Source organism: Solanum pennellii, chromosome 7 (genome assembly GCF_001406875.1).
Source record: "Solanum pennellii chromosome 7, SPENNV200".
In the NCBI taxonomy this organism is placed as follows: domain Eukaryota; kingdom Viridiplantae; phylum Streptophyta; class Magnoliopsida; order Solanales; family Solanaceae; genus Solanum; species Solanum pennellii.
The window spans coordinates 75321550-75348889 of record NC_028643.1 but is presented as its reverse complement, the minus strand read 5'-3'; the positions used below and the strand labels follow the sequence as shown (position 1 = coordinate 75348889).

The 27340-nt window shown below is 33.1% G+C and overlaps 4 protein-coding genes and 1 long non-coding RNA gene across 6 annotated transcripts in view; 1 reads left to right on the top strand and 4 right to left on the bottom strand.

Annotated features, from left to right (window-relative positions):
• The first annotated feature begins 193 nt into the window (after positions 1-193).
• On the top strand, positions 194-5702 carry LOC107024167 (endoplasmic reticulum oxidoreductin-1). The gene is made up of 10 exons (XM_015225081.2): positions 194-585; positions 1366-1497; positions 1949-2204; positions 2507-2617; positions 2832-2950; positions 3117-3221; positions 3323-3525; positions 3933-4056; positions 4170-4354; positions 5373-5702. Exons 1-10 carry the CDS (start codon positions 418-420, stop codon positions 5392-5394), a joined length of 1425 nt encoding a protein of 474 aa, XP_015080567.1. The 5' UTR covers positions 194-417; the 3' UTR covers positions 5395-5702.
• A 4241-nt stretch (positions 5703-9943) lies between these two features.
• On the bottom strand, positions 9944-11382 carry LOC107025569. The gene is made up of 2 exons (XR_001457422.2): positions 11156-11382; positions 9944-10257 (listed from the first exon to the last, which is right to left on the bottom strand). It is a non-coding gene; the product is annotated as an uncharacterized LOC107025569 (long non-coding RNA).
• A 1874-nt stretch (positions 11383-13256) lies between these two features.
• On the bottom strand, positions 13257-14600 carry LOC107026526 (peroxisomal and mitochondrial division factor 2-like). Its single transcript, XM_015227524.2, has one exon. It carries the CDS (start codon positions 14472-14474, stop codon positions 13596-13598), a length of 879 nt encoding a protein of 292 aa, XP_015083010.1. The 5' UTR covers positions 14475-14600; the 3' UTR covers positions 13257-13595.
• Positions 14601-18062: 3462 nt separating this feature from the next.
• Positions 18063-18897, bottom strand: LOC107025461 (transcription factor PAR1). Its single transcript, XM_015226248.2, has one exon. The coding sequence runs from the start codon at positions 18755-18757 to the stop codon at positions 18431-18433; it is 327 nt and encodes a 108-aa protein (XP_015081734.1). The 5' UTR covers positions 18758-18897; the 3' UTR covers positions 18063-18430.
• A 5422-nt stretch (positions 18898-24319) lies between these two features.
• Positions 24320-27340, bottom strand: part of LOC107026021 (mitogen-activated protein kinase 20) — a 6488-nt gene continuing 3467 nt past the window's right edge. Inside the window, exons 5-10 of one of the 2 annotated variants that reach the window (XM_015226845.2) lie at positions 26790-26939; positions 26549-26704; positions 26225-26436; positions 26040-26141; positions 25368-25537; positions 24320-25263 (exon numbers count right to left, since the gene is read on the bottom strand). In XM_015226845.2, the coding sequence (XP_015082331.1) occupies positions 24809-25263; positions 25368-25537; positions 26040-26141; positions 26225-26436; positions 26549-26704; positions 26790-26939 (1245 nt within the window). In that variant the 3' untranslated portion in view covers positions 24320-24808. The remainder of the gene's footprint in view (positions 25264-25367; positions 25538-26039; positions 26142-26224; positions 26437-26548; positions 26705-26789; positions 26940-27340) is intronic. The other variant, XM_015226846.2, reaches the window with a different exon arrangement.

Here is a 27340-nt window from a genome sequence, read left to right as displayed (position 1 = left end):
TCACTTACATGCAAATGGTTCCAATTTAATACCTTCCAACAAATCCTACTCGCCTCCCCGCGAGTGCAAGCCAATGCTCCTCCCTCAACAGAAACGTGGCAGTCTCTTATCGCGCGTTACAATCAAACGCACATAAACCGACTGCTGTTTCCCATTTCTCCACGACCACAGTTCTAAAATCTGTGTGCTGACGTGTTTGACCTTCCCAAAAAAATTTCAGAAATTAGACCCAAAAAAAAGGAAATTAAATCCCACAGATTCATCGGTTCTTCAAATATAACGGCTTCGATTCTGCGAATTAACAGTAGTTGACACTGAAATTCGTTTCATAATTCAACGAATAAGAGTTTAATTAGTGTTTTTCTTTTTATTTTTTTGGGTCGAAGATTTTAGGGGTTTTGTGGAAGAATTGTTGTGATGGTGGAAGAAAATGAAGTTAACGAGCTGAAGAAGACGGAGAATGAGAAGAGGAGAAGTGGATGGAGATTGGGTCGATCAGCAATTGCAGCGATTTTGGTGTTGATGATAGCATTTGGTGTGACTTTTTTGTATACAGAGAAGGGAAAATCATGTCCTTGTTTTCAGGTTTTTTTTTTCGCTCATTAAAATTAGGGTTTATTTGATCTTATTATTGTATAGTTTTGGTGTGATTAGAGAAATGTGAAGATTTTTATTGAAGTTTGTTGATCAGTACTTGTTTAAATTCCTAGTAGAATGGTGAATCTTATAAAATTGTGAAACTATAAATCAAATGCTTAATTGTGGGATTTTCTGATGTTGAAGTAAGTTTTGAGTTTGTACGAGTTGTTAAAACTGGAAATATCAATAGCCCATGTTGCATTAGTAATTCTTGTTGAAGATGAGCATTTTAATGATAAAATTGAGCTTTTGAAAAAAGTGTGCTGATCACTGTATTGTTTTGGTTTGGTTTGGTTTGGTGGGTGGATAAAGTTCCTTTCAATCCTGCTTTGATTGCGTTTCTTCTGAGGTGAGGGTGTACCTTTCCGAGGCCCCACTTGTGGAATTACACTGGGTATGTTGTTGTTTTTGTTGGTGGTGGTGGATAGCTAAACCATGATTGCTTTGGTACCAAAGTGGTATGGTTCTACGATGGAGTTGTTAGGTTGTGTGTAAAAGTGTTTAATTCATAGTTTTGGTTTAGTTATTGATAATTGAGAAGACACTCCGGCTCGTGAGTATCTTCCCTAAATTTATATGAACAAGAATCTAGTTATTGGCTGAGCTGCTGGGGAAATTGATTTTTAGGAATCTCATGTTTACTGGAATTTTAAAAGATTGTGTATGCTTCTAGCTATTTGAATTATACAATTCTGACTGACCGTTTGCTCCTTGACCTTAATGCAGGACTCTAGAAAATATACTGGGATAGTTGAAGACTGTTGTTGTGATTATGAAACAGTTGACGCTATTAATGGGGCTGTACTGCATCCTTTACTCCAAGGGCTTGTTACAACTCCCTTCTTTAGATACTTTAAGGTATGGTGCAAAATCTAACTAATATGAGGAATCTAACCAATTGATGATTTTTCAATTGAATTGATGGTTCTAAAAAATTTCCTCTACATTCTTGTGCTAAAGTTGATTTGATTGCCAAGAGAGGAAAGAGATAGTGTTACAAAGTTAATTCTGTTGAATTTTGCGGCATATGGTTATCAGGAAAGTTGTGGGCAAAGCAATTTAAAACTTATCCAACTGTGCAAAAAAAAGATGTAGGAAAACGGTTTCTTCTCCTTTAAAGTCTTGCCTTTTCTTTCCAAACCTTTATGTACAAGAAAGTGACTTCTGAACTTGCTGGACATCCTAAAGAAGCCTAAGGAAAAGTTCTCTCATTTATTTTATAATAAGCCCAAAACTAAGGTCAATCACGCCTTCCTTCGAAATCGTGAAAAGGTGATTTGACAACTTGATGTATATCTAATGGCTGCAGGTTAAGCTGTGGTGTGACTGCCCTTTTTGGCCTGATGATGGTATGTGTAAGTTACGAGATTGCAGTGTATGCGAATGTCCAGAAACTGAGTTCCCCGAATCTTTTAGGAGACCTCCACTTGGCCTTGCTGCTGATGATCTGAAATGCCAAGAGGGAAAACCAGAGGCAGCTGTTGACCGCACTCTCGACTCTAAGGTTTTTAGGGGATGGATAGAGGTAGATAACCCTTGGACAGTTGATGATGAAACAGATAATGGTAATTGATCTATCTTTGTTAATACACAGAGGTTTTCCTTTCTACATTTTTGGAGTCTTGGTATATCTTTCGATTCTTTCCAGACTTTTTGTTTGTGACTTCACCAATAAATAATTGTATGATCAGGCATAAGATGAAGCAATTTGTAGTTTGGATTTATCAATTTGCTTTGTATTGAAGTTCTTAAACTCAACGATTGTATTGCATTGGGAGTTTACAACTTATATAATGTCATGTATGATTTCACTACTTCTTGAAGGTTTCTATTCAGAGTACAAAATTGTTGAACTTCTTCCTTGCAGGTGAGATGACATATGTCAATCTCTTGCTGAACCCGGAGCGTTTCACTGGCTACACTGGTCCCTCGGCCAGGCGAATATGGGATGCTATATACTCAGAGAATTGTCCAAAATGTGAGTAAATGATGCTTTCAATTGGTTAGAACTATTTGTTTTACCAATTTTCTTATGAGTCGTATTCGTAGAATTACATTCAGAAGGGAGAGCTTTGAAATGTGTAAATACTTTCTTAAGCTAACCTTCCCCTTGTGGTGCAGTATTGTATTTGTTAACTATTATACGCATTATCATTGTGAATTGAACACAGAAGTTACAATTTTATGGGCAGATGCATCTGGAGAGATTTGCCAGGAGAAAAAGGTTTTGTACAAACTTATATCTGGTCTCCACTCCTCAATCTCAATACACATAGCTGCTGATTACCTGCTTGATGAAACTAAAAACCAGGTTATTTTGCATTTAATATGTAGCATGTTTCTATTATTGTTTGCCAGAAAATGGATAAATGACACTTGCTAAGTTTACAACAGCAGGGCGAACCTGTTACATTCACAAAATAATTCATTATGAATTGTGAACTATTCTAACTTGACTATTTTGCTGCAAATTTCAGTGGGGTACAAATCCAGATCTGATGTATGATCGTGTTCTACAATATCCTGAACGTGTCCGAAACTTGTATTTTACTTTCCTCTTTGTTCTCCGAGCTGTAACAAAAGTGAGTACTTGCTACATATGTCTATATTTTGGTAACTCCTATAATTGTAACATTGTATAGATTTATTCATTGGGCTACTCCCTTCTTGATGTGCTATACAGGCAAAAGATTACTTGGAGCAAGCTGAGTATGATACTGGTAATCCTGAGGAAGACCTTAAAGCACAGTCCCTTATTCGACAGCTACTATACAACCCCAAACTGCAGGCTGCATGTCCAGTTCCGTTTGACGAAGCTAAACTGTGGAAAGGCCAAAGTGGACCTGAGCTAAAGCAGCAGATTCAAAAGCAATTCAGGAATATTAGGTTTCAATTGAACTGTTCTCAATTTAATTTCGTGAATTCAGAAAAGAAAGGCCTAAAGGATGTTATGTTGCTTATACATGCTGGCACCCCCTTTGGACTCTATTTTGAGTTGACTGCATCAGTACATTTATATTTCAGTCTATGTATTCAAATGTATGCAAATCCCATTTTCCTGAAGCATATAGTAACCTATGATTCCAATTTGCATATGCTGCTGCTTTGGTGAGTTTAGTGATCATGGCTGGCTCACCTGGAAAGAATTTGGAAGATGTTCTTTTAGTGAGATGTTGTATTGTTGTTAAGACCACAGAAAGAGCTGAAAATCTTGTGTATGCTGTTCAAAGTAGTTGTTGCTATGTACTTTAGCATATGACTGAACAATTTGTTATTCACTTTTCATGTTGCAGTGCTCTCATGGATTGTGTAGGATGTGAGAAATGTCGACTGTGGGGAAAGCTCCAGGTTCTTGGTCTTGGAACTGCATTAAAGATTCTCTTCTCAGTTGATGGTGAATATCGTCAAGATCAACATGTGAGTTTTCTTTATTCTTTTTTCATTTGCTGACCTCTCTCTCTGGAACAAGTACATGTTATTCACAGCCAACTATGTTTCTTAGTCTCTCTCTCTTCTTATATGTTTTACAGCTGCAGTTGCAAAGAAATGAAGTGATTGCTCTTGTAAACCTACTTAATCGGCTATCAGAATCTATCAAGCTAGTACAGGAAATGAGCCCTACGTATGAGAAGACAATGAAGGGGCTAAGTCTACAGCCAGCTGCTAAGTTTATAAGTTCGTGGAATAGACTATTGAAAACTGTACTAGGAAATAGGTAAACACCACTCTCTCTTTTGTTTGTGATTAATGATTCAAATCCAAGGGTAAAGTGCATTACCAAACTTTGCCATTCTTTCTTCTTAAAGCTTGAAACAAGATAAATTTAGATTCAACCTCTTTGACAAGCATCTGGTTATTGTGTCAATATTTCTGTTGGCTGAAAATTGAAAAGAATGGTTTTTTAAAGTCTAGAAACCTCCCCTCTGGTGCATCCATGATTCAACATCCACTCGTGTTTTTTTACCACTTTTAAAATATTTTTCGGGGCCAAGTAGTTTGATGCTATTGCTAATTATATGTGTTCTTGACAAAAACTTCTGCAATGACTCAAGCCCCTGAAAACTGAGAACTGATTGGAAGTTTTCACATGTCACTCTTTGGAACTTCTCTAATATGTTGCTGTCATTTCCAGGGTCCTGAAAAGGAAGAATAAGACTGAGCTGATCTATTTATTGTTCCATTTTCTGTTTTGATTTTTGTCTTTCGGAAACAGACTCTATCTCCACGAGGTAGGAGGAAGGTCTGTGTTTCTATCCTCCCCAAACCCCACTTGTGGGGTTAGACAGGGTATGTTCTTGTGTTTTAGTTTATCAGGAACCATGCACACCGTTGTGTCGCGTCAAACACAATATACACTTTTTATTTACAAACATCTCATCGAGAATGCTAAAAAATCCATGTTCATTGATAATAATGCTAAAAAATCCATGTTCATTGATAATGTCTCTCCTACCACTTTCTCCTCATGCAATCACTTGTTTATGGAAGATAGTGTTGATCTTTCCCTAGAGAAACCTTTTCCTCCCAAAAGCAAATATTGAGTTCATTATTGCTAGTGTTTCTTCGTACTTCTTATGTGGGAATGGTTTGGAAAATAACATTTTATCGATGGTGATCAAGTGGTAATGTGGGAAGAATGGAATTAGCAACAGAACGCCATACAATTTGTTTAAACTTCAAATTTGATTATGAAGGTGAAGTGTCAGATTCTCATATTTGGTGTTCTATTTCAGGTTGAGGAAGCTTACATTGTAGGGGGTGATTTTGATACAATTTTGGTGTACAATGATGTAAAGAATGAATACAACTAAACTATTGAAAGGTGAGAAGATTTCTACAGCCGGATAGCATACAGGGATACACGGATTTATCGCGGGAACAGTGTCTGAAATTTGGAAATACAGAATCCATTACTAGGTGAACTGGAAATTAGTAGTATTCTGTCACTTGATCATGTGTAACTTTGAAATGTTGTAACATTATTGTTGAAACTATATCTCTGTGTTTCCTCAATGAGAAGTGACAATTTTGCTCCTAATATGAAGACAATGTTTTTCTCAGTATCATTCTGTTTTGGACAAAGTAAATTAGCAAATTTAGACAGGACGATTATCATGCTTAATTACAATTATCTCTTAGTTATACTATAATTAGCCCAAAGCCTTGACAATTCAACACTACCCCAAAACTTTGAATGGATCTGACTTTGATATATATCATTGATAGGATGTAAATCTTGGGTTTAGGGTTTAGAGGGTTGAGGGTTTAGTTATATTTACTTCTTTTAATAACTAATAGAATATTTAAACGGTTAGTAAATGAACCTAAAAAGAGTTTAGATTATCATGTACCTCATATAAATTCAACTGTACCATTGTTACGATAAACACAAGTTTATTCAAGATTAAAAATTGAGGAATCATTACTCGAATTTAACTTCAAATGTGATATATTTGATATTTATATGCCAAATCAGCTCAAATATCATAGCAGTCAATGATATATTAGTATTATTACCCAAAAAAAACTCCAAATAATTTAACAGTAAATCTTTATTAATTTTTTTTGTGGACACCGCAAGCGGGAAAAAAATAATAATAAGGGAAGACCATATCACCGACAATATGTGGGCAATTCTGAAAACGATAAAATTGATTTTAATCATTTACACAAAATTACTTTATGTTTAATAGAATAATAAGGTCATAAAATCAGCTCATTAAACCAAGTTCCTCCCGATCCAGTTTAATAATCCGCTTAATATATTAACTCGATTCATTTTGACTTGCTTTAATTCTATCCGTTTTAAAATTTTGTTGATATGCAACCTAAATTGTTTCATAAAAATCTTGTATATATATATATAGTACATGATCTACAATTACTGTGCGGATGCTAATAGCCAATAGGTTCTCTCAAGGCTTATATGAATGTAACATTATGTTTGTTTCACTTTTCTATTCTTTAATTTTGTTCAGGTAAAAAAAAGAACATAGTGTAATGATTTGTGTATATGCAATATATTCTTTATTCTTTTTGTAATCGTGAAATAGAAATAATAATGAATCGTTTTCTTGACAAGCATGTACAGCAAATATACCTTCTTACTTTGTGAATTAAATTCACTAGCGTCATCGATTAAAACAGCACTCAAGGCAACTTTGTTTTACACACAATTATTATCTCAAGTAATTACACACTTTTACCTCGTCTAAGTTCTTGCTAAATACCTCATCACATGATTTGCCATGTTGCATTTTTCAAAAATTTGATAAATTTCTAAAGTTAAATTCGATTTTTAAATTAAAAAAATTAAATATTTAAAAATTATACGAAAAGTATTATAAATTGCAATTTTTTGTATATCAATATGATGATGAAAAAATATATCGTAAAATATTGGTCAAAGTTCTTATAGTCTGACTCTAAAAAAAGAAAGTGTGATATTAAAAGTGGATGAAGGAACTATTTGTTTGCAAGTGAGTTCCGTTTAAAAGTGGACGGGAGGGAGTATGAGTAAAGAATGAATACAACTAAACTATTAAAAGATGTGAAGATTTCTACAGCCGGATAGATATCTGAAATTTGGAAAGAGGGAATCCATTAATTACTAGGTAAACTGGAAATTAGTAGTATTGTGTCCCTTAATTATTGCTTCTAATATGAATAAAGGTTAGCATCCGGTTTTCAACAAAGTAAATTACCAAATTTAATTTATTTCCAAAATGGTTTAGGAATTCCTAAACCATCTAGGATTTGGCTTAACTACTCTATATAATGGTAGTTAAAGTAATTAGCATTCATATTTCCATTCCATTACATTTAGTGGTAGCTAAAGTAATTAGCATTCATATTTCCATTCCATTACATCTTAGTAGTAAGTAGGTAAATCCAAATCTAATAAGAATGGCATTGTTCATGCCTAATTTTAACCTACAACATGTTCCCATTTCCACGACACAAAACACAACTCAACATTGTCACCTTCAATCAACAATCGAAAAACGAAATTCCCCGTTTTTAGTTAGTTGGTCTTTCCCTCCTCCGGGGTACGTGAAAATCAACACAGATGGCAGTTTTATGCCTAAATCAGGAGAAGCGGGATATGGAGTCATTGCGCGCGACGACAAAGGGATGTGGCTAGGTGGATTCTATGGTCGACTTGATACGAAGTCAACGTCGAGTCTGACCCCAGAGTTGTGGGCTATTCACGAGGCCCTAAGACAAGTGAAACACTGCAACTTGAAAAAAGTGATTATTGAAACCGACTCGAATGAGGCCTTGATGTTGCTAAGTCGTGCCAAAAAAGTAGATGCAAATCACCCTGATCATAAGGTGATAGAAGATTGTAGGATTCTATTGTCTGAGGTCGAGACATGTCTAATTCATACGTTGAGACAAGGTAACAACTGCGCAGATCAGTTAGCAAAGTTAGGAAGAAAACAAAATCAAAACTCAGTGATATTAGATCATCCACCACCTTTTATGCATCAATGGCTTCTAGCTGACATGAGTCACGTTGCCTATGCTAGGTATCCTAAGCATGCAAGATAATGTGGATTAGGAACGAAAAATATTATTGTTAGATAAATTGCAAATTTTGTAGAAAATGTAAAGAATTACAAGAATATTGCAATATATATTTTTATTGACGTTATGATGATATATATATTTTCTTGACATTTTCGTTACTTAGCTCTATTTGATTAAAGGTATTAGCAAAAACTAGTGTAACCAACGTTTTGAAGAAATAGTTTATTTAATATATATATTGAGGATGCTAATTGCTAGACACCCAACAAAATACAGAATGCTCCTAGAAATGAAGAATGTAATATTTTTTAATCTATTTTTAACTCTACATATGGACTTACTTGATTCTCTCGTTGAAAAAATTATGGACGAAGTAAGATTGCTTATCAATATAATTATTACGATAACTCAATGTATGATTTTAACTTGGAAAGGGAACATAAAAAACTAAACTAAACTATTTAACCAATCTGAAAAAGTATAACTCGGAGTCAAAAGGGCAATAAAATTTGTCAAAAATTTTAAAACGATAATAAAATTAAGGGCAACATTTTAACGTCCAAATTAACAGCGTTGAAATCAAGGGCAAATTGGGTAAGACTCAAATTATTATGCGCTTGTAAGACGCACGGCGGCTAACGCGCATACTTTGAGCCTTCCTTATAATTAAAAAAAAAAAGTTTTTTCAATTGCTTTTTAATTTTGGAAGTTAAATTTTTTTTTAAAAAAAAGTAGTTTCAATGCATTTTTTTTTGAAGTTTTAAAAAAAAAGTTTTATCATTTCTTTTTTTCGGAAGTTAATTTTTTTTTTTTAAAAAAAAAACGTTATTTCATTGCTTTTTTTTTTCTGAAGTTAAATTTTATATTTTAAAAAAAAACTGTTTTTTCATTGCTTTTTCTGGAAGCTAAAATTTTTTTAAAAAAACGTTTTTTCATTGCTTTTTTTTTGGAAGTTTAAATGTAAGTTTTTTGAAAAATTTTAAACGTTATTTTGAAAAAATATATATATTTTTAAAATTTAAACTTCTATTAAACAAAAGCAATGAAAAAACGTTTTTTTAAAATTTTATCTACCCAAAAAAAAAACAATGAATTTTTTTTTAATTTTGTGCCCATGTAAGGTGACAACTAATAGTCCACATTGTACTTTTAAAAGTTTTGTGCCCTTATACATGTAAGCTAAAAAATTGAAATTAGACAATTTTCGAGCGCGTTACATGATTGAATCTAGTTATAACGTATTCAGTTTATAGTCCAATACTTTACAACTAATGGTTCGCATTGTATTTCTACCTTCTCCTTTTTGTACTATTGTTTGGCGGATTTGCAGGTGAATCATGCTAGTATTAGATTTTTGTATGTACATCTCCGATTTTGCAATAAGAAGATAAATTCTCACACCCATTGATGCGGGACAATTCAACACCACCCACCACTTACATTTTGAACCGATTCAACTCTAACATATATCATTGATAGAAAATAAATTTTAGGTCGAAGCCATCTCCAAAAAGCTAATCAAGAGATGAATATTGTTCAAGAGCATAAAAAAGAACAATTAAATTGTATCTACTCCGTCAATATGGGACTATTCAACACCCCACCTTACCATGGGTGGAGCGGATGGTCAATTGACCACCCTTAGCCGGAAAATTACATCATGCATGTAGGTCAAATTCTGCTTTAAGGAAAATTCCTTTGATGAAAGGTCTAAAGGATATTATATTGATTAAATGTAAAATAAAAAAACTATGCTTTTGCACTGATCATACACTGGTAAGCTATAATTAAGCATTGATTCCCAACAGAATTTGAATAAATAGGACAAATTTCAGAAAAAGAAAACTGGGATAGCTTCAATATACAAAAGAAATTTTCTTCTTTATAAATCCCACAATGGATTTTGTCAATATAATTACAAAGATTTATATGCTATACGGACCGATGGCTTCATTCCCTAACTAAGTACAATGTACTTACGAGTTCAGGGTTTACATGCTTCAGACAAGCAAAAGGACCAGTAAATTCAACCTGGTTTTGCAGTTGAATACCTCAAAACTTCTGAAGCAAGCTGCTCTACTTGGCCTGCAGAAGTAGAAAAACAAATAAGAAATGGCATCGACATTTGAGAAGGAACACTTCATTTACAAATTACATCAAGCAGACATAAAGTACTGGTCTCCGATCCATTGCAGGAGAAGCTATCAGCGGTATAACTAGTTCAAAGCTTCATTTTAACTTGGTCAAAATCACTCTTCAGTTTGCCAGGTTCCTCCTACTGAAAAACCAACAATAATCTTACCTGATGTGTTTTAGATCTCCAATTAGATTATTCTCCACTTCAAGACGGATAGAGAAGGAAGAACAGAAAAAGACATCTCCAATCGACGAGATATGCTTTGAATATAACTTCCCAACCATCTCTTCTATAATGGAAGACAACAAAACAGGAATCTCCAGTATATACTATACTACTTATGCTACCATATCATTTATATTAGGCATCTATCTCCTTCATCTATACATACATAAAGCCGGCCCTGTATCTCCCATTTTAACACCTCTAATTGGTTAATAGTAGATAGTATAAGCACCTCATCGGGTTGAGCTAAGCGCATGTATCTAAGTTGTGCACACATGGATAACACATAACATATCGTTTTGGCTCTTCAACTATAAGGAATTCTCCATTTGTAAAGAAAATTACGAAATTAGAAAGACGATCAAACGATGAAGACAACACAGGGAGCATTTATACTTTTAATCATTACACAAGTAGAATTACTATTTTTAACTCTGTAAATTCTTCAGACTAGAGGTTAAAAAAACAATCTCTCTGTATTGATTGTCAAGAATGAATTGGGAGATAAGCAAAAAGTATCATTTTTCAGAAACTTAAGAGCAAAACAAAAAGACCCAAATGTAAAACAGCAAGAAAAACTCAATTAATGATTTTCATTAACCAAAATGAAGAAAAGAATACCTTGGGAGAAAAGGCAGTAGCAATGCCATGGCCCTGATGATACAAACCCCAATCCACAGATTCACAATGAGTGAGAAATTTGCATTTTCACAGAGAAAAGAAGAAGAAGGGCTCTGTTCTTTTATCTTCTTTATTTTCTGTGGGTTATCAAGGGGTTTTCTACATTTGCACGATTTACGAGGAAGAGGCTTATTCACATTTTTCAAATTATTTTGTTTTACGTTACCAACTTTAATTTGTCGCCATGTTGAAATAATTATATTTTCTCATAAGAAAACAAAAAAAATATATTGACTAGCTAATAGCTACTATAGAAAATATAATTGAATATTTCAGTTTTATTTAATGAAGGGAGATTAACATTCTAATAAATAATTAAAAAATAATAAATGAAATTAGTGTATTATTGGCAAAACATGCATTATTGCTTTTGATAAAAATCGGATTTATCGAAAATAACCTTCGTTTCTTAAGGTATGCATACACACTATCCTTCTTAGAACCTCAAGAGTAGGATTGCATAGAGCATGTTGTTGCATTTAATGAAAATAAATTTTGGCTCACATATACAGGTCAACTTAGATTGGTGTCACTTTCAAGATATTAAGGAATTGATCAGTTTCTAAACTGAAATAAGAAGGTAAAATTCCAAATTCATTGCACTTTATAATTGGACACTATAAGCAAAAGTAAGCATTGTCAATATGATATCGAGGTAACATCGTGCACCAAAACTTAGAAAAATGAAAAAAAGAATCATTCAGCGTTCTTGTCTCTGGTGAGATTTGAACCCTAATCTCTGTTGGTCTTCATCTGAAGTGGTCAGTAGACCACATCTTTCATAGTAGAGGAGGTTATAGTACACCACCACAGAAATGGGATAAGATAACTTCCCAACAGAGCCACATAGGGCTAAGCTCTAGCTACTGTGCATTCCAAAGGCAACAGAACTAACAACTCGTAAGGTTGAAAATGTGAGGCCATACATTTGAGTGATAAAAGTGATGGAGTCAACAACTAACACTGAGAAGTGATGGATAAACTTGCATAAACCACGTATATATAATAATTATCAAGCTACATAATGAAGTGGGTTGAGAACCATCACGTCTCATTACCCATCCACATAGCACTTTTCAGACTAAAATACAGTGCAAATACTGAGGTTTGAATAAACAAAATAGCCAGCCCCAATCCGCATTGAAAATAGAACCAAATCAGAGAGTTGCAGGTGTATATGTTAACAAGCTGACGATGGTTGGTTGCGAAAACATCTCTTTCAAGCCCGCGACAACCTATAGAGAAAAGTATTGTGGGGGAAGAGACGCAACAGGGACCGTTCTCTTTACTGTCCTATTACAGATCAAATTTGGCTATTGTTTTCTGGGAGTCAAATGGTCCTGCTAAACAACACTGCTGATAATTTGAGAAGCTGGATCAGGACAGGTTCAGGCATGGTGGAACACTATACAAGTTTGTAGATGGACAATCTGGAAAGAGAGAGACTTGAGATGCTTTAAAGATAAGAACAATCACATCCAGAAGATGAAAGGCTAATAACATTTCTTGTTTTACTTTTGGTGTAGCATGGAACTTTCAGATGAAGCTTTAATCTATCTTAGAGCTCCTAGAATTCCTATAGATTTAGATAGGGCTATACTTGAGTCTTCACACTTCTGGCACAATGTACACTGTACATTCTTGGTGCTGTTTATGAATACAAACCTACCATTTCATAAGAAAAACATCATCTAAAGAAACTAGAGTAGCAAGTTCATAGCAATTGAGAATGTACTACCAAATTACGGACTATCTTTCTAGTTTTTTCCACTGCAACGCAACTAATTGTAGAAAGGGACATCAGTAATTAATCAAACCAGAAAGAACACTATGAAAAATGTTGTCATGTGTTGCAATAGCAACAACCTTGCTTCACAGTGATATAACTCCCAACACTTTATAAAGATGAAACATCAACGCAGTGTTTAAGCAAATTCAATCATTCGACGAAAACACATTACAACAAACAGATTCAGCAACATCACAAGGGTAATACTAAAAACCCATTGTAATCGAACTACTGGAAATGAGAAAGAAGCAGTAAATAAAGTGTTTAAGCAATTTAATCATTCGACGTAAACACATTATAACATACAGATGCAGCAACTCTTTAAGCAATTACATCACCAAGGAAAAAACTACAAAACCATTGTAATCAAATTCATGGAAATGAGAAGCACTATTACAAGTATGTCAACTATCTCCAGCTTAGCAAACAAACATATTTCAGCACCATAATAGTGTAATCTATTATCTGATTATGATTAAAAAGTTAACTAATAATCCAACATAACCAAAGAACTATCAAAACTGTAAATTCCAAAGCTTGATCAGCACAAAACCAAAAAGACTAAAACTTATTGAAGATCAAGCTAAGGGTTTACGCTTTTCGTCCGTATCGAAGATAGCAAATAACGCCAATCACTGCAACTGCAACAACAGATGATGCAGCAACCACTGGCAAGTTACCACCAAGAAAACCAACGCTATCATCACCCACAGGAATGCCATTAATATTGCTAGCAACAAATCTTTCAGCAATAACTCTTTCCTTCTCCATCAATTTCTTCTCCAACTCTGCAGCTTTCTCAATCATTTCCTTAACCCTCTTCTCTAATTCCTCCTTCACCAAATGAAGCTCTTTCTTCTCCTCTTCCCATTCCTCATTGTTCACAACAGTACCCTTCAATTCCTCAATATGCTTCTTTAAAACCCTAATTTCTTCTTCCTTCCCTTCAACTTCTTCTTTTTGATTGTTTCCACTAGCTTCTAACTTCTCCAATTTCGACAACAACAGATTCTTCTCACTCTCAACAGCCTCCAGCTTCACACTCTTCTCATTTACAGTACTCTTCAATCCCTCCAACGCCGATTTCACCTCTGACAACTCAGAATTTGAACCTTGTATATCATTCATAGCAGTAATGAGATCATGTTGCAGCTGAGATACCTCCCCTTCCAGCTGAGAAGCTCTAGCAGCCACTGATCCTAAAGCCTTGTTCTCCGACTCGAAATTCTCCACCTTCTTCAACAACTCATCCTTTTCGTTCTGAGATTCCTCGATTGAACTCTTGAGCTTCTCGATTCTCTGTTTGATCACATCGTTCTCGTGAAGAAGCTGTGTTTTCTCTTGTTCAAGCGCCGCAATCTTCTGTTTCAGTGCAGAGGTTTTCGACGCAGCATCGGTAGTTTCGTCAACGGCGATCTCCACCGGCGCGTCGTCGAAAACCTCGCCGTTTGTAACGGTATCATCCGCCATAGTCAAATCAGATAAACAATAAACAGATTAATCAAAAAAACTGAGCTTCAATGAACTCCAAGCAGCCAAAATTAGGGTTTTTGATTGTAGAAAAAATGAGAATAATTAGAAAAGATATATCTTTTTGTGGAATATAAAATCTTGTCGGAAAAGAAAAAAAAGAATAAAATGAAACCTCACTTTTCTGGCCGATGGATGACACGTGTCTTTATTCTGAATCGGACGGTATATATTAACCCATTTCCAAAAGCAATTGAGTTTGTAGGTGTTGTATAACCTATTGGGCCATAATTGTGAATTGGATAGCCCATCAAGTCCAAGCTCTAAGGAGACAATTTTTGTTGAAATAATTTGTTTATGACAATTATTTTCTCAATATTTTTTTTTATTATATAAAGATAACAATCTTTTGCGACATTATTTGTTTGACATAATCACTCTAGTGCTACACATGTTTGTGTTATATTATTAATTGTCACTGTTATTTTATTTTTATTTTTATTTTCACGAACTTTTTTCTCGCCCTTAATAATTATCAAATGAAATTGAACAAGATTGTTGTCACTATTCATTCTTTAATTTTACAATTATAATAGTCTTTTCAAGGGGTGGAGCCACCATATGTTTACGGAGTTATTTAAATTTTCTCTGATAAAAAAATTATATTATTTATTTTAAATAAAAAAATTTATTTATCTATATAGTAGATATTGAACATCATTTGACTAATTCAGGTTTGTATATCTTCAAATTTTGAACTCACTTAGTAAAAATTTTGGGTCCATCACTGATCTTTTCATTACTGTATTTTATGTTTTATGATGATCTTTTAATATAATTTACTTAAGTCGAGTTTTATCAAAAATAGTCTTTTACTTTTACGAGATAAGATAAAATCATACATTAGTGCCAATCATCTCACTATTCTTTTGCTAAAAAACTTTGCCTCATTTGTGGGGGAGATCAATGGTAGCAACAATTTATAGGAGTTCATGATATTTGGTTACAGATGATATGATAACGTAAGAGGACAAAAGCAATATAATTGATCTTACAAGTTATTAACTCTTCTATATTTACTTTTAAGTATTGATGACACCTTCTTATTATATATGACATCAAATATGAATCTCCATTACATTTGTCATCCTCTAGTATGATATTCAATATTTAATCGATCACTTCATTTTCTTGGATTATACACTCCAAATAAGATATATGAAACTTCCTTTCTTGCTAGTGACTTGTATATCTCATTTTCCCTTAACACAACACTAAATTCGCACTTTATGTACTCTGTTTTAGTCCTACTCGATCAAAACTAAGAAGTGCTACAAAAATCAACTCTCATGTAGTTTTATTTAGAGTAGTTTTCACATATAACAAACATAAAAGTCATATTTGTATGCTATAACTATAATTTGCATAATTTCGCTCCATAGCAAACATGAATATGTATATTTCGCTATACGTATACAAAAGGAAATAGCTGTATAATTTGTTTTTGTTTTCGTATACATATGCAAAAGATCAGTTATATAATTTTTGTTTGTATAAAACGAGAAGGAAATAAAGGCAGAAGAAAATTGGGCAGGGAAAGATCATATTTGTATAATCATAAGTTTATAAGACGAAAAGATATGCCTTTGTAAACACAAACGCTATGTATAATACATTTGTGTTTGTATAAAGTGGGAGAGGTGAGTGAGAGTAGTGAGCGATATTTAGGAAAGTGGCGAGCGAGATCTGGGAGAGGAAAACGAAAATGTATGTATATATATAATTTTCTCTCGTTTTATATAAAAACAAACACATTAATACATTTGTATTTGTATAAAAGCGAAAGAGGTGCGAAAGATTGCCAGTGAGAACAAAAGTGGCGAGCAAGATTCACCAAAAGAGAGGCGAAACAGCAATAGTTCGCTATGGGGTATAACTAAATCAAACTATAAATATAATGTTTAATTTAAATTAATAATTTGTTATTATATATCATTTTTCTCTTTCTTCATTTAACATAACTATTTGGGCCTCAAAGAAAGCCCCACTAGTGAGATGGATCAGAAAGCCCAGTAACTCCACATGAACAATTGAGATCCATATATATATTCATGTTCAGAATTCTGCAATCGAACAAGGCATATTCTTTGCTGTTGTGCGGAATTCGATATAATACGAGAAAATATAAACGCGAAAAATAAGACAACAGATTTACGTGGTTCACCAATAAATTGACTACATCCACGGGAAGAAGGAGAGCAGTTTTATTATGGAGAGGCAAGAACAGAATTACAGAATAGGATTTGCCATAGCGTCTATATATAGTGCTAAGCTACGCCCTAACAGGCTTGGGCCCAACATACAGAATTGACAGATAATTAAGGGCCCAATACAACAACATTGTATACCGTCGGGCCGGGGGCGTCTCCGCCCCCCCGGACCCCAGGCCAGGGGGCGCGTCGCCCCCCTGGACCCCCCGACTCGCTGACCGGGCAGCGAGACCCCCGTCCTTTCTGTTTGTAACGGGTCCGATTCAAGGCATTCAACATTTGCTATATTACACGTGGTATAATAACATAGGCACTAATTATTTTACGAAAAATAATTTCTTCAATTATATAGTTCGTCTTGTGTAGTAAAAAAGTCCACATCAATTATACGATTTATTGTGTGTAATAAAAAAGACCACGTTAAAAAATGATTATCGATTTAAGAATGTGATCGATAGAAATGAATAGCTATTGTACTAAATGGGTACAAGTTGTCAGACATTGGATGCTGTGTTGTACCTCATATATATATTACCTGTCCTATTTTAGGAAATTGACTGCTGCTACACCACATGATTTATAGATTTCAACCCCACATTCATGTAAATACCATAACAATCACTGCACTTAAATCCAAAACTCAGGCTAGGCTGTATAAAAAATTTATATTTATCCATATCATTTTATTTAATTTATTTGATTTTCTATTTCTAATTTGATAATGTCAGTTTTTGGATCTAACATTATACATTTATTTACCTTTAATAATAAATAAATCAGAAACAAAAGGGAGGGGGGACAAAGACAAACTAAGGACCATTTTTCTTAGTAAAGAGAAATGGAGATAACTCCAAATCACCACATTTTTACTACATGATCCAAGGACATTCCTTACTCTCTTTTTTTTTAACTCGATATTCAATATTTTATTTTAAATTTATTAAATATATATTATTTGAGTCGAATTTTTTTCAAAAATAACTTTTTTTTTATTTTCATGAGGTATTTTTTTATTTCATAAGATACAAACAAAATTTGTGTACATACACTTTATCTTTTTCTATACTCGCTTATAATTTCACTGATATGTCATTGTTGTTATTGGTACAGAAGCAAAATCAAAAATCAGAACTTATAGGTACAAAAGTTTAAATTATTGAGTTTAAAATTTAAAACAAATGAAAAGTTTATATCAAAATTAATTGGGCTCCTTACTCCAACTATCTAAATCTATATCATGTAAAATTAAATTATTATTGGAAAAATATATTAAAACAATTTTATTTCAAGAGCTCAAATTCAAGATCTCTTTCACCTATTGCCGCGATAAGTAATATTTATATCTTCATTTACTAAATAAATCTCAAAATCTCTATAAATCCATACATATCCTATTAGTTATTCCTCCAAAGTAACACAATATTATGATAAATTTAATTAAAAGAAAATTAATTCCTATTTGAAATCTCTAAGATCTCTCTACCCCCACCCCAACCCTAACAAAAAAAAAAGGACAGAAATTAAGATAACCAAACAATTGAACAAAGGTGCATAGTTTTTAATTTTCACTAGCCCTTCTCCTTAGCTCCAAAACAAAACAAAACAAAAAACAATTTTTCAAAAAAAAAAAAACTAAAGTTGATCTTTGATTACTAACCAAAATGTACCAAAAAAAAAGGGACAATTTTAACCTCCAAGTTTCATCCTTTGTTTGTCATTTCCTTCAACAAAGTTAGCAAGTACTTTGAGTGCTTTAAGTTGACATTGCAATTGCAAAATATATCCAGCAGTTTCTTCAAATAACCTATCAACTCCAAGTGTTTGACCTCCTGGTACTATTTTTTGCAATGCCAAAATCTTCTCTTCCACTTCTTCTTCTTCTTCTTCTTCATTATTTTTAACAATATAGCCACTTTCTCTTCTTCTTTTTTGCCTTTTACACACATTCTTATCTTTTCTTGAAAATGTGGCTACTATTGCACTTGATTCTTCACTATTACAACTACTCTCCATGGAAATTTGATCTTCTTTTTTTGTTTGTGAAGAGAAGAGAAGAGAAGAAGAGAAAGAATGGTTATAGGGTGAAAGTGGTGGACTGTTAAATTATTGTTTGTGTTGTAGAAATGTCAATGCCAACGAAGCTGGGCCTACTTTTTTGGGCTTTTGGGTTTTTATTCATCAATATTTATTCGTCACCGCGACTAACTCTCACGTGTCAATATTCTCTATTTACTTGTTTATATTTTTTTTATATATTTATTTTTATTTATTTGTTCATTTTAATAAATCAGGAAAGAATAATAATATTTTTCCTAATAGAATCTTATTTAATTCTATAAAATTTCTATTACAACTAAGTTGTAACGCATCCTTTTTAGAATCAGAAAATACATTTATTATAGTTGGCGAGTTGCATAATCTTTTAAATTAAGGATAAAATTGTAACTAACCTATGATAATAATTGGTGCCTTAATATGTGTGTCACTATTAAAGTGGATAACTAAATAAGGACAGAGGGAATATATTTTATCATTAACTCTAAAATATATTGAACACAATAGAATAAGATATGAGAAGGGTAAAATATATAAAAATTGTATATTCACTTAGAAGTAGAGTTACTAATTTCAAAAAATCTTCAGCTCAAGTCATGATATAAGAAAAAAGGAGATAAATGAAGAGAATATAACAAATATCAAGCAAATAGCACAAATATAATGGAGATAAACGAAAATAATAATAAAATCATGTGATAATCAAAACATTATAAACAACAAAATAAGATATACTATTAAAATAAATAATGATAAAATAAAAACTACAATAATACAACTAATACTACCACAAACACAAATCACCCTAAGCAAAATAATACTACACCCTTTTATTTATCGTCATTCAGAAACCTAAAAATATGTCGAATTATCTTTTTTTTCAATTTGCCTCTTTCTCTCTTTATACACTCTAATTAATATATTTATATATTTTCTCTTCATATATTTAAATCATTTTAGTCTCATAAAAATATGACGTAGATGAAAGAGGCGAGCGAAAAACGGAGAGGTTGAGTGTGATCGAGTACGTGAGGGTATATGAAAAACAGGATAAGGACGCAGAAGGTGGGGTCCATAATAAGAGGAAAAAAACAAAGTAAAAGCACATGTGATCACATGAAATTCTCGAAGGTAACACCATACCCATGTGCTCTCTCTTTCTATCACTAACAACACCCAATAATCATGGATCCACGTGGCAATCTTTAATTGCGGGCCCTACCTAACCCCCTTATCCTTGAGCCCCACCACACAACACAACAATCCTTTTCTTTAAATAATACTACTAATAATAATAATCTGATGACGTGGCTCACTAATTTTGGAGACTAGTCACTCAAATCATGTTTCCAACAAGGAGACATTAGTCGGCGTAATAGTATTTATCAGAAAAAACTTATTTGAATTTGTGTTTATATCAAATTAATATAATTTTTATTATAACATGATTTAATGAAGTAAAATACGTATAAATTAATTATAATTAAGTAAAATAAACTGTAAATTTACAACACATTACATGTATGCATTGATTTAATATAAATATCTGGTGCGAATAAATTTTTCCCTTATTTATCATTTAATTCTAATTTAATTGTCTCATTTATAAGATACCGAGGAGCAGAATTAGTAGTCTGCCTATAGGGAGGAAGAGTGCAAGATAATGTCAATATGTTTTCGTATAAATTTAAATTCGTTTGTGTGATTTTGAATTGATATTACTAAATAATTGAAGAATAGAAGATAAAAAATGTTACTCCATTAAGTTTGTATTAAGTGAATTATTGAAATTATTTTTATACTTAAAATAAGTGAGTTATTCAAAGCTCAAGACAATTATTGAGACTTTTTATCATATTTATTCTATATTTAATGAGACACTAACTAAATTATTCCATATTTTTCTAGTAAATCAATTTTAAAATAAATTAAAAGTCAAGAACTTAACTTTTAATTTACGTTTTAAATATATCTATAAAAGGGTATTATGATATAATATGAAATAGTGGAAGTATTCATTTTTATAATATGTTACACAAACTAAATAGTACATTTATTGCAATAGTCAATATATATATTTATATGATTTTATGGGGGTGACTAGTTTGTAGGGGAATTTGGATTGTGATCAGAGCTGCCAAAAAAATTGTTACCTTGAAGCATTACATGTTTACACATTATATATATTTTATACACCTTAGTATTTATTTATTGTATCAATTTTTGTAATATAGTGTACGTTGGGAAGTACAAATTTTCTTGGATCACTTGTAATATATATATATAATAAATAAATTGTTGAACGTGATCCAACTACAACTCACACTTAGCCAGGTTGATTCCCCAAATCTCACTTTTAATTACTTTTTTCCTTTTAAAAATTCTAAATTTTGTACTGTGAATTTTCAAAAACAAATCATGTGACTAGCTACTAGATTTATTGTACAAAAGTAAAATCTAACTTTGATCTTGTTTTACTGGTTGTAGATATATATATGTAACTAAACCTTTTTGAACATGTTACTTTTTTTTTCTTTTTGTTTGAGTGGGCCGTGAGTAGAAAAGAGTGAAAAAGGAACAAAATATTTTAAAATATTCATGAGATTGGTTAGATTATAAGAAGATATAGAGATCGAAGACTATGGTAGAAAGTTCAGTTGGTGTAGATTAAGTTATGAGACAGATTTTATCTCTGTCTCGTAAAATTCGTTCTTACAATGAAACACTAATTATATAAAAATTGGACAAAATTGTCTTGTAGTAGAAAGCATGTGACTACGTTCATCCCACCAACATACAAATTAGCCAAAATAATTTGTTCATGAGTTGATCCCACTAATTAGTTCATTAATTTAAATCTAATCCATCTGTCATGTATCTTAATTAATTCTTAATCTCAATTACTGAGATTGTTGTGTTAGGACAAAGTCATGATGGGACCAATTAAGGAAATTTCTAATTAATATCAAATCAACCGCACTAATTTTTCTTTCAAGTAAGAAAAAAGAAGTAAAAGATAATTAGGTAAAGCTTCATGTATTTGGTGTTGAAAATAGAATATAAATACAGATCTAGTTAGTACATAATGTACCTTATTCAACTATTATTATTCAATTAGGAAATGATGAAAATTCAACAAGTGATTAATTAATTACTACCTAATATGTGAAACACATTAAAAGTTTTACTAACGCTAACATGTTTTGCAGGTATTTAGATATCTTTTGAAAACATGTACCGCTACTAGTAGTAGTTTATACGAAATCCATCAAAATTTACTAACTTAAAATACCGAATTATTATATAAATGATTATATGTAATACCCAACTTTGAATAAAAAAAGAAATCTGATACACTAAGCTTTCGCTATATATGTAGGGTTCCCAGAAAAATCTGACTACAAAAGTCTATTGTATAGGGTGAGAATGATTGAATACACATACGTAGTATTCGAGGAAAAGAATGAAAAGAGATCGGGAAAGTTGATTCCCCGAGAAGAATAAAAGGTAAAGCAAAAACACTCCAAAGGCTAGGAAGGTTTAGACGCTTAATTATGACGTGGGCGAAGAGACAAAGAGAGATGAGCTATCTTGGACGGATCTAGAGGCTATAAGAATATTAGTTGACATCATTAACGATATCCCCAAGCATCCTTAATTTAATAGTTTTAGTATTTTAGAGCTCAATTGAGACATTTCTATTAGCTATTGCCTCATTATTGTAACCTATAAATAATTCAATTTGTTCTATTCATTTAAAAAGACATTGTGAAAAAGTCTGACTGTAAAAGTTTATTGTATAAGGTAAGAATTGATTGAATACACATGACACTCGAAGAAAAAAATAAAGATAAACGGAAAAGTCAATTCAGTGAGAAATCAACTCTCGATAAAGGGGAAGGAAAAATACTCTAAAGGCTAGAAAAGGTTCAACACTAATAACGTGGACAAAGAAACCAAGAGGGGGGGGGGTAACAAAACGTTCACGTGCTCGGACAAGCTCGTACTGATATAAGGGCTACAAGAATATTAGTTGGCACAGCTAATAATATCTCCACGCGATTACTATTTATTGAACCTCTAAACTTTTAATCACAGAACATCAATTTTATCAATTACGTAAAGATTTTCCTTTCATTACTCAACTATATGAAGTGTGTAAGGTATTGACAGGATCAAGTGGGTAAAAAAGACACTGAAACAATGTGGGGTTTCTGTTGAGACAATGCACACAACACACATTATGGATACTATGTATAGCAGGCTGAAAAAAGGATATTTGAATAATCATAGCTATGAGGAGAAACACATGCTATGCAATTTCCATGAAATTATGTGCCTTGTCCCCCACCCCACTACTCCACCACCCCAACCCAATCCTACTTGGAATATAATATACTATTGGTTGGAAACTGATTTTTTTACTTTATTCGATATTTATATTGATGACGAAAGATAGTAAATATTTTAAAAAATAGATAAATTACGTACAAACGAACTCAAATACTTAAATAATTTAACCCAAATACATGATTTTGTTTTTCTTTTAGCTTTTTGAGGTGAGGTTGATACATGAGTGGTGAGAGAAGGGAACTTAGTTGAGGTTTTTATGGTTTAATTAGAATTTTGCACCCAAGTGATATATTATAAAATTTCAATCATTAAAAAAATAATTCTAACATATCAAGTCATGTTACATACTGACACAAGAATCATCAAAATCAGAATATTGTACACTTTATTTTACTTACATTTTCCATCATGCATAGATCCGACTAAACATGTTAATGACCTTATATATGTTTAAAAATACATAACTCTTAAATGCGTTTTATAACATTTCAGAGAGAAAATTCAAGTCAAGAAATATAAAAGATAAAAAAAAATGAGGGAGATAAAAACTTTTATATTTCAATATGACAGTTAAATAAAGACATGTCCTATATAGGAAGATTTGAAGGCCAAGAATAATATATAATCGAGTGTTGTAATTATATTAGTTAGTATATGTGTAGTATTTTATTTTCCTAATTTCCTCTATTACATGTTATTTCATGTGTCCAGTTTATCTTGTTATTTTATTGTTGACTTTTTCTTTATTGTGCTTTGATTATACTTTTTTGAGTTGAGAATTTATCGAAATAATCTTTTCTATCGTACAAAGATAAAATTAAGATATGCGTAGTCGGATAGCATTTGTGTATTAGACTGAACCCCATAGTTAGACCTATTAATTCCACACATATTAATTTGGGAGGATATGTAGATGAGTTTTGGCTACCAATACATATTAAATTAACTTGGATTTCATGAATATTTTTTTCTATAGATATTCTCGTACTAAAGTGATTTATTGGTTGATCCAACGACAGAAAGTTTCTCATTTAATCCTATTGTTTTTTTAATGATTTGGTTGGTAGATGTTTCGTGATGAACTAGAATTATTAACAAAAAAAAAACGAGTACATTATAGTATCAAAAAAAGGTACATTATAGTATATGAGTAGTTAAAGTGGTTCATTAAGCCACAATTTCCAGTAATTTTTAAATTTGTTTTAGCATCAGAATGTACACAAATAAACAAAGAATACCTAAACAATTAGCATGGTTCACTAAACCAGATGCCTCATGATGAGAGGAACTGTGATCGAAAAAAGAGAACTCGAGGGACATTTCTCACTTCGCCTTTTATAAGGTACTTTCAATCGTTGAATTTCGGAAAGAGACTCGCTGTTGCGGAGAAGGGGAGGGGACATTACCATCACTAAAATGAATTTCATGATGAAAATATGATTTAGTCTTTATGTGATAACAACTAGGAAAAACTGACAATTAGGAAATAGGACTAGATCCCCTGCAGATTCTCCTGCCTGTACAACCACCATACCCTTTTGTCCAAAGAGTTTTCTGCCACCATTCCTGAGATGGACTTTCTCCACCCCCACCCAACATGTATTCATCTCAAAAATTCATAAAGACCATTATTTCACCACTTAGGAGGTGTATTTTCTAGTACATCCTGGACATACCATACTGAACAGTCCCTACTTTCCTATGAGCTGCACCACTAGTAGCTGCTGCCGCCGCAACTCCAATTCCACCATATTGAGATTTAGCCTGCAATAAGTTTGTGTCTATGGTGATTCGGTCATCAACACGATCTGGTTTTGTAACTCCAGCTCGCATCATATAGAATGGGTTGCTATCAATATTTATAGCAATATCTGGGGCTAACTTAGCAGCCATTCCACATGGTGCCATTGGCTTTGAATGAGAACTCATATCCCTCTCTGTCTCAACAGACCTTTCTTGTTTCACCACCCCACTTCTGTCGTAGCTGTAAACTGAAGACATAATCTGAGGAGGGCCTACTGCATTCCTGACTTGAGACCTAGGATCATATTTTTCTCTATTTCCCGAATCATAAGCCAAACCGGGACCAACAACCTTTCCTGGTTTGGCTGCTGGATTTAAATAGAAGATTGTGAACCATATGAGCATCATTGGAAAGATCACAGTATTACAGAAAATCAAACTAGAAAAGTTTTTCATGATTGACGGAAAATACCTAAAGCATTTCTTGGCTGAGCCTGTAGGGTTCTTGTTAGACTACTTGCAAGGCCTTCAGAATCTCTGCAGTTTCTACTGCAAGACTCTTCACCATTTTGTCGGTCTCTCATATTGGCAACAATAGGCTGTTCTTTCAAAGGGTTTGGATTTGAATGTACAACTGTAGACCTGCAATAGAATCACCGTTTTATCATTTCTAACTTAAAATAACACCAAACAAACAAGTTATACAATAAACTTTTGATTCGTTCTCTTAAAAAATGCAAAACAAAGACTGACAAATATTGTATGATTGCATATACAAATTTACATCAGAAGCCAAAACTAAGATGCATATAAAGCATGAATTTAATAAGCAATCTAGTATTTGAATATCTGAACTAGTGATGGCCCGATTAAACATACTATGTAAATATATAGAAAGATATTAACACAGAATTGCAATATATATATATTTTTTTAGAATGGTAACCAACACAGAATTGCAATATAAGTGCATGCAGGGAACGTCCCAAGCCGAAACATCAACTGGTTTCCCTAATAGCACCAAACATCCAGTCAACTCAAATTCTTTATACCAAGTTGTCATATAAAAGGAAAGATTTGATCTTATTCCTAGATTAGACAATGTTATAAAGGAGGAAATTTGAGCACCAGGACTCATAATCACCTTGGAAGAGAGACATGCTTCCTGTCCATCGGAACCACTGGAACGCCATTACCACCATTCTCTTCCAGGTGAGCGAACTGTTTCCTGAATTGATCAACAGCACTGCAAGGAAAAGCAATATGTAGTCAGTAATCATTTGTTTAGACGGGTAAGCTGATGCACAGATGTCAAGAAAAATATACTACCTCGGATACAGAAAATTAGTCCTTTCAACACCATTCAAGTAATCCTTCCTCAGCTGAGGATGATATTCTAGTATCTCCCGGAATATTAATTCCCTGAGGTCCTCCTTCGTCACTCTTCGCCTCTCAAATTCGAACTCCATTTTTGAAATTGACTTGCATGATGGTTCCCTTTCAGATTTAGCCAGACCCTTAAAATAAGGATCAGCTAGTGCCTGATTTGTTGGGTGGGGGGTGTATTAGTAATTACCATGCAAGAGAACAAATTATACTAAAATATCCAAAAGAAAAGCTCAAAATTAGTATGATCGGCATGCTAACACGAACCTCCTCAGCAGTGGGTCGGTCCTTGGGGTCAAAAGCAAGTAATCTTTCAAGAAGTTTAAGGGACAAAGGATCAGCATTTGGAAATTTCTGAGCAAAAGAAACAGGCTGCTTCTTTCTCATGCTAGTTAGGTATCTCCTAGCCTTGTCATTACGCACCTGCAACAGCCATAAAAAAGTCTAATGAGAAACACAAGTTTTGAGGAAAAATTGTCAAAACGTAATGTTAATTGAATTCACATACACGAGAAATTGTATCCATTGAAGGCGTTCCAAGCAGATCTGTCATTAAATCCAGTTGGTGAACTACATTTTTTCCAGGAAAGAGCGGCTTCCCCGTGAGAACCTCAGCAAAGATACAGCCTATGCTCCATATATCAATTGCAGGGGTATACTGCAAGCAGAAACCATCAAAATTTGTGATAGTCAGAACTACATACAGTGCAATGATTATAAACAAATTCCAGGAAAATTGACACTCTACTATGAAGGGTGATTGACCTCGCAACAGTGCTCAAAATATCCATAATGCACAAAAGGATCAACAAATTTGATAGAAAAGGTAAAATGCAAAGTGTTCAGCAAGTGCAGAGCATGTAAACAATAATTCTGATCCATGAATAAGAAAGCTGTACAATCAGAAATATCACACGAGACATGCACATATACATCCCACGTTTAAGGCCTCCGCCGCCCTATGTAGATACTGCAAAATTTTAATTTTTACCTTCATAATCGTGGTGTTCATGCGGGCCAGCTTGCACGCACCACAACTAAATCCACGAGATACCCCCC

Coding starts and splice junctions, on each gene's coding strand:
- LOC107024167 (XM_015225081.2), top strand. CDS start 418: ATGGTGGAAGAAAATGAAGTTAACGAGCTGAAGAAGACGGAGAATGAG. Junction 586..1,365: donor AATCATGTCCTTGTTTTCAG/GTTTTTTTTTTC, acceptor ACCTTAATGCAG/GACTCTAGAAAATATACTGG. Junction 4,057..4,169: donor AATATCGTCAAGATCAACAT/GTGAGTTTTCTT, acceptor TATGTTTTACAG/CTGCAGTTGCAAAGAAATGA.
- LOC107025461 (XM_015226248.2), bottom strand. CDS start 18,757: ATGGAGAGTAGTTGTAATAGTGAAGAATCAAGTGCAATAGTAGCCACA.
- LOC107026526 (XM_015227524.2), bottom strand. CDS start 14,474: ATGGCGGATGATACCGTTACAAACGGCGAGGTTTTCGACGACGCGCCG.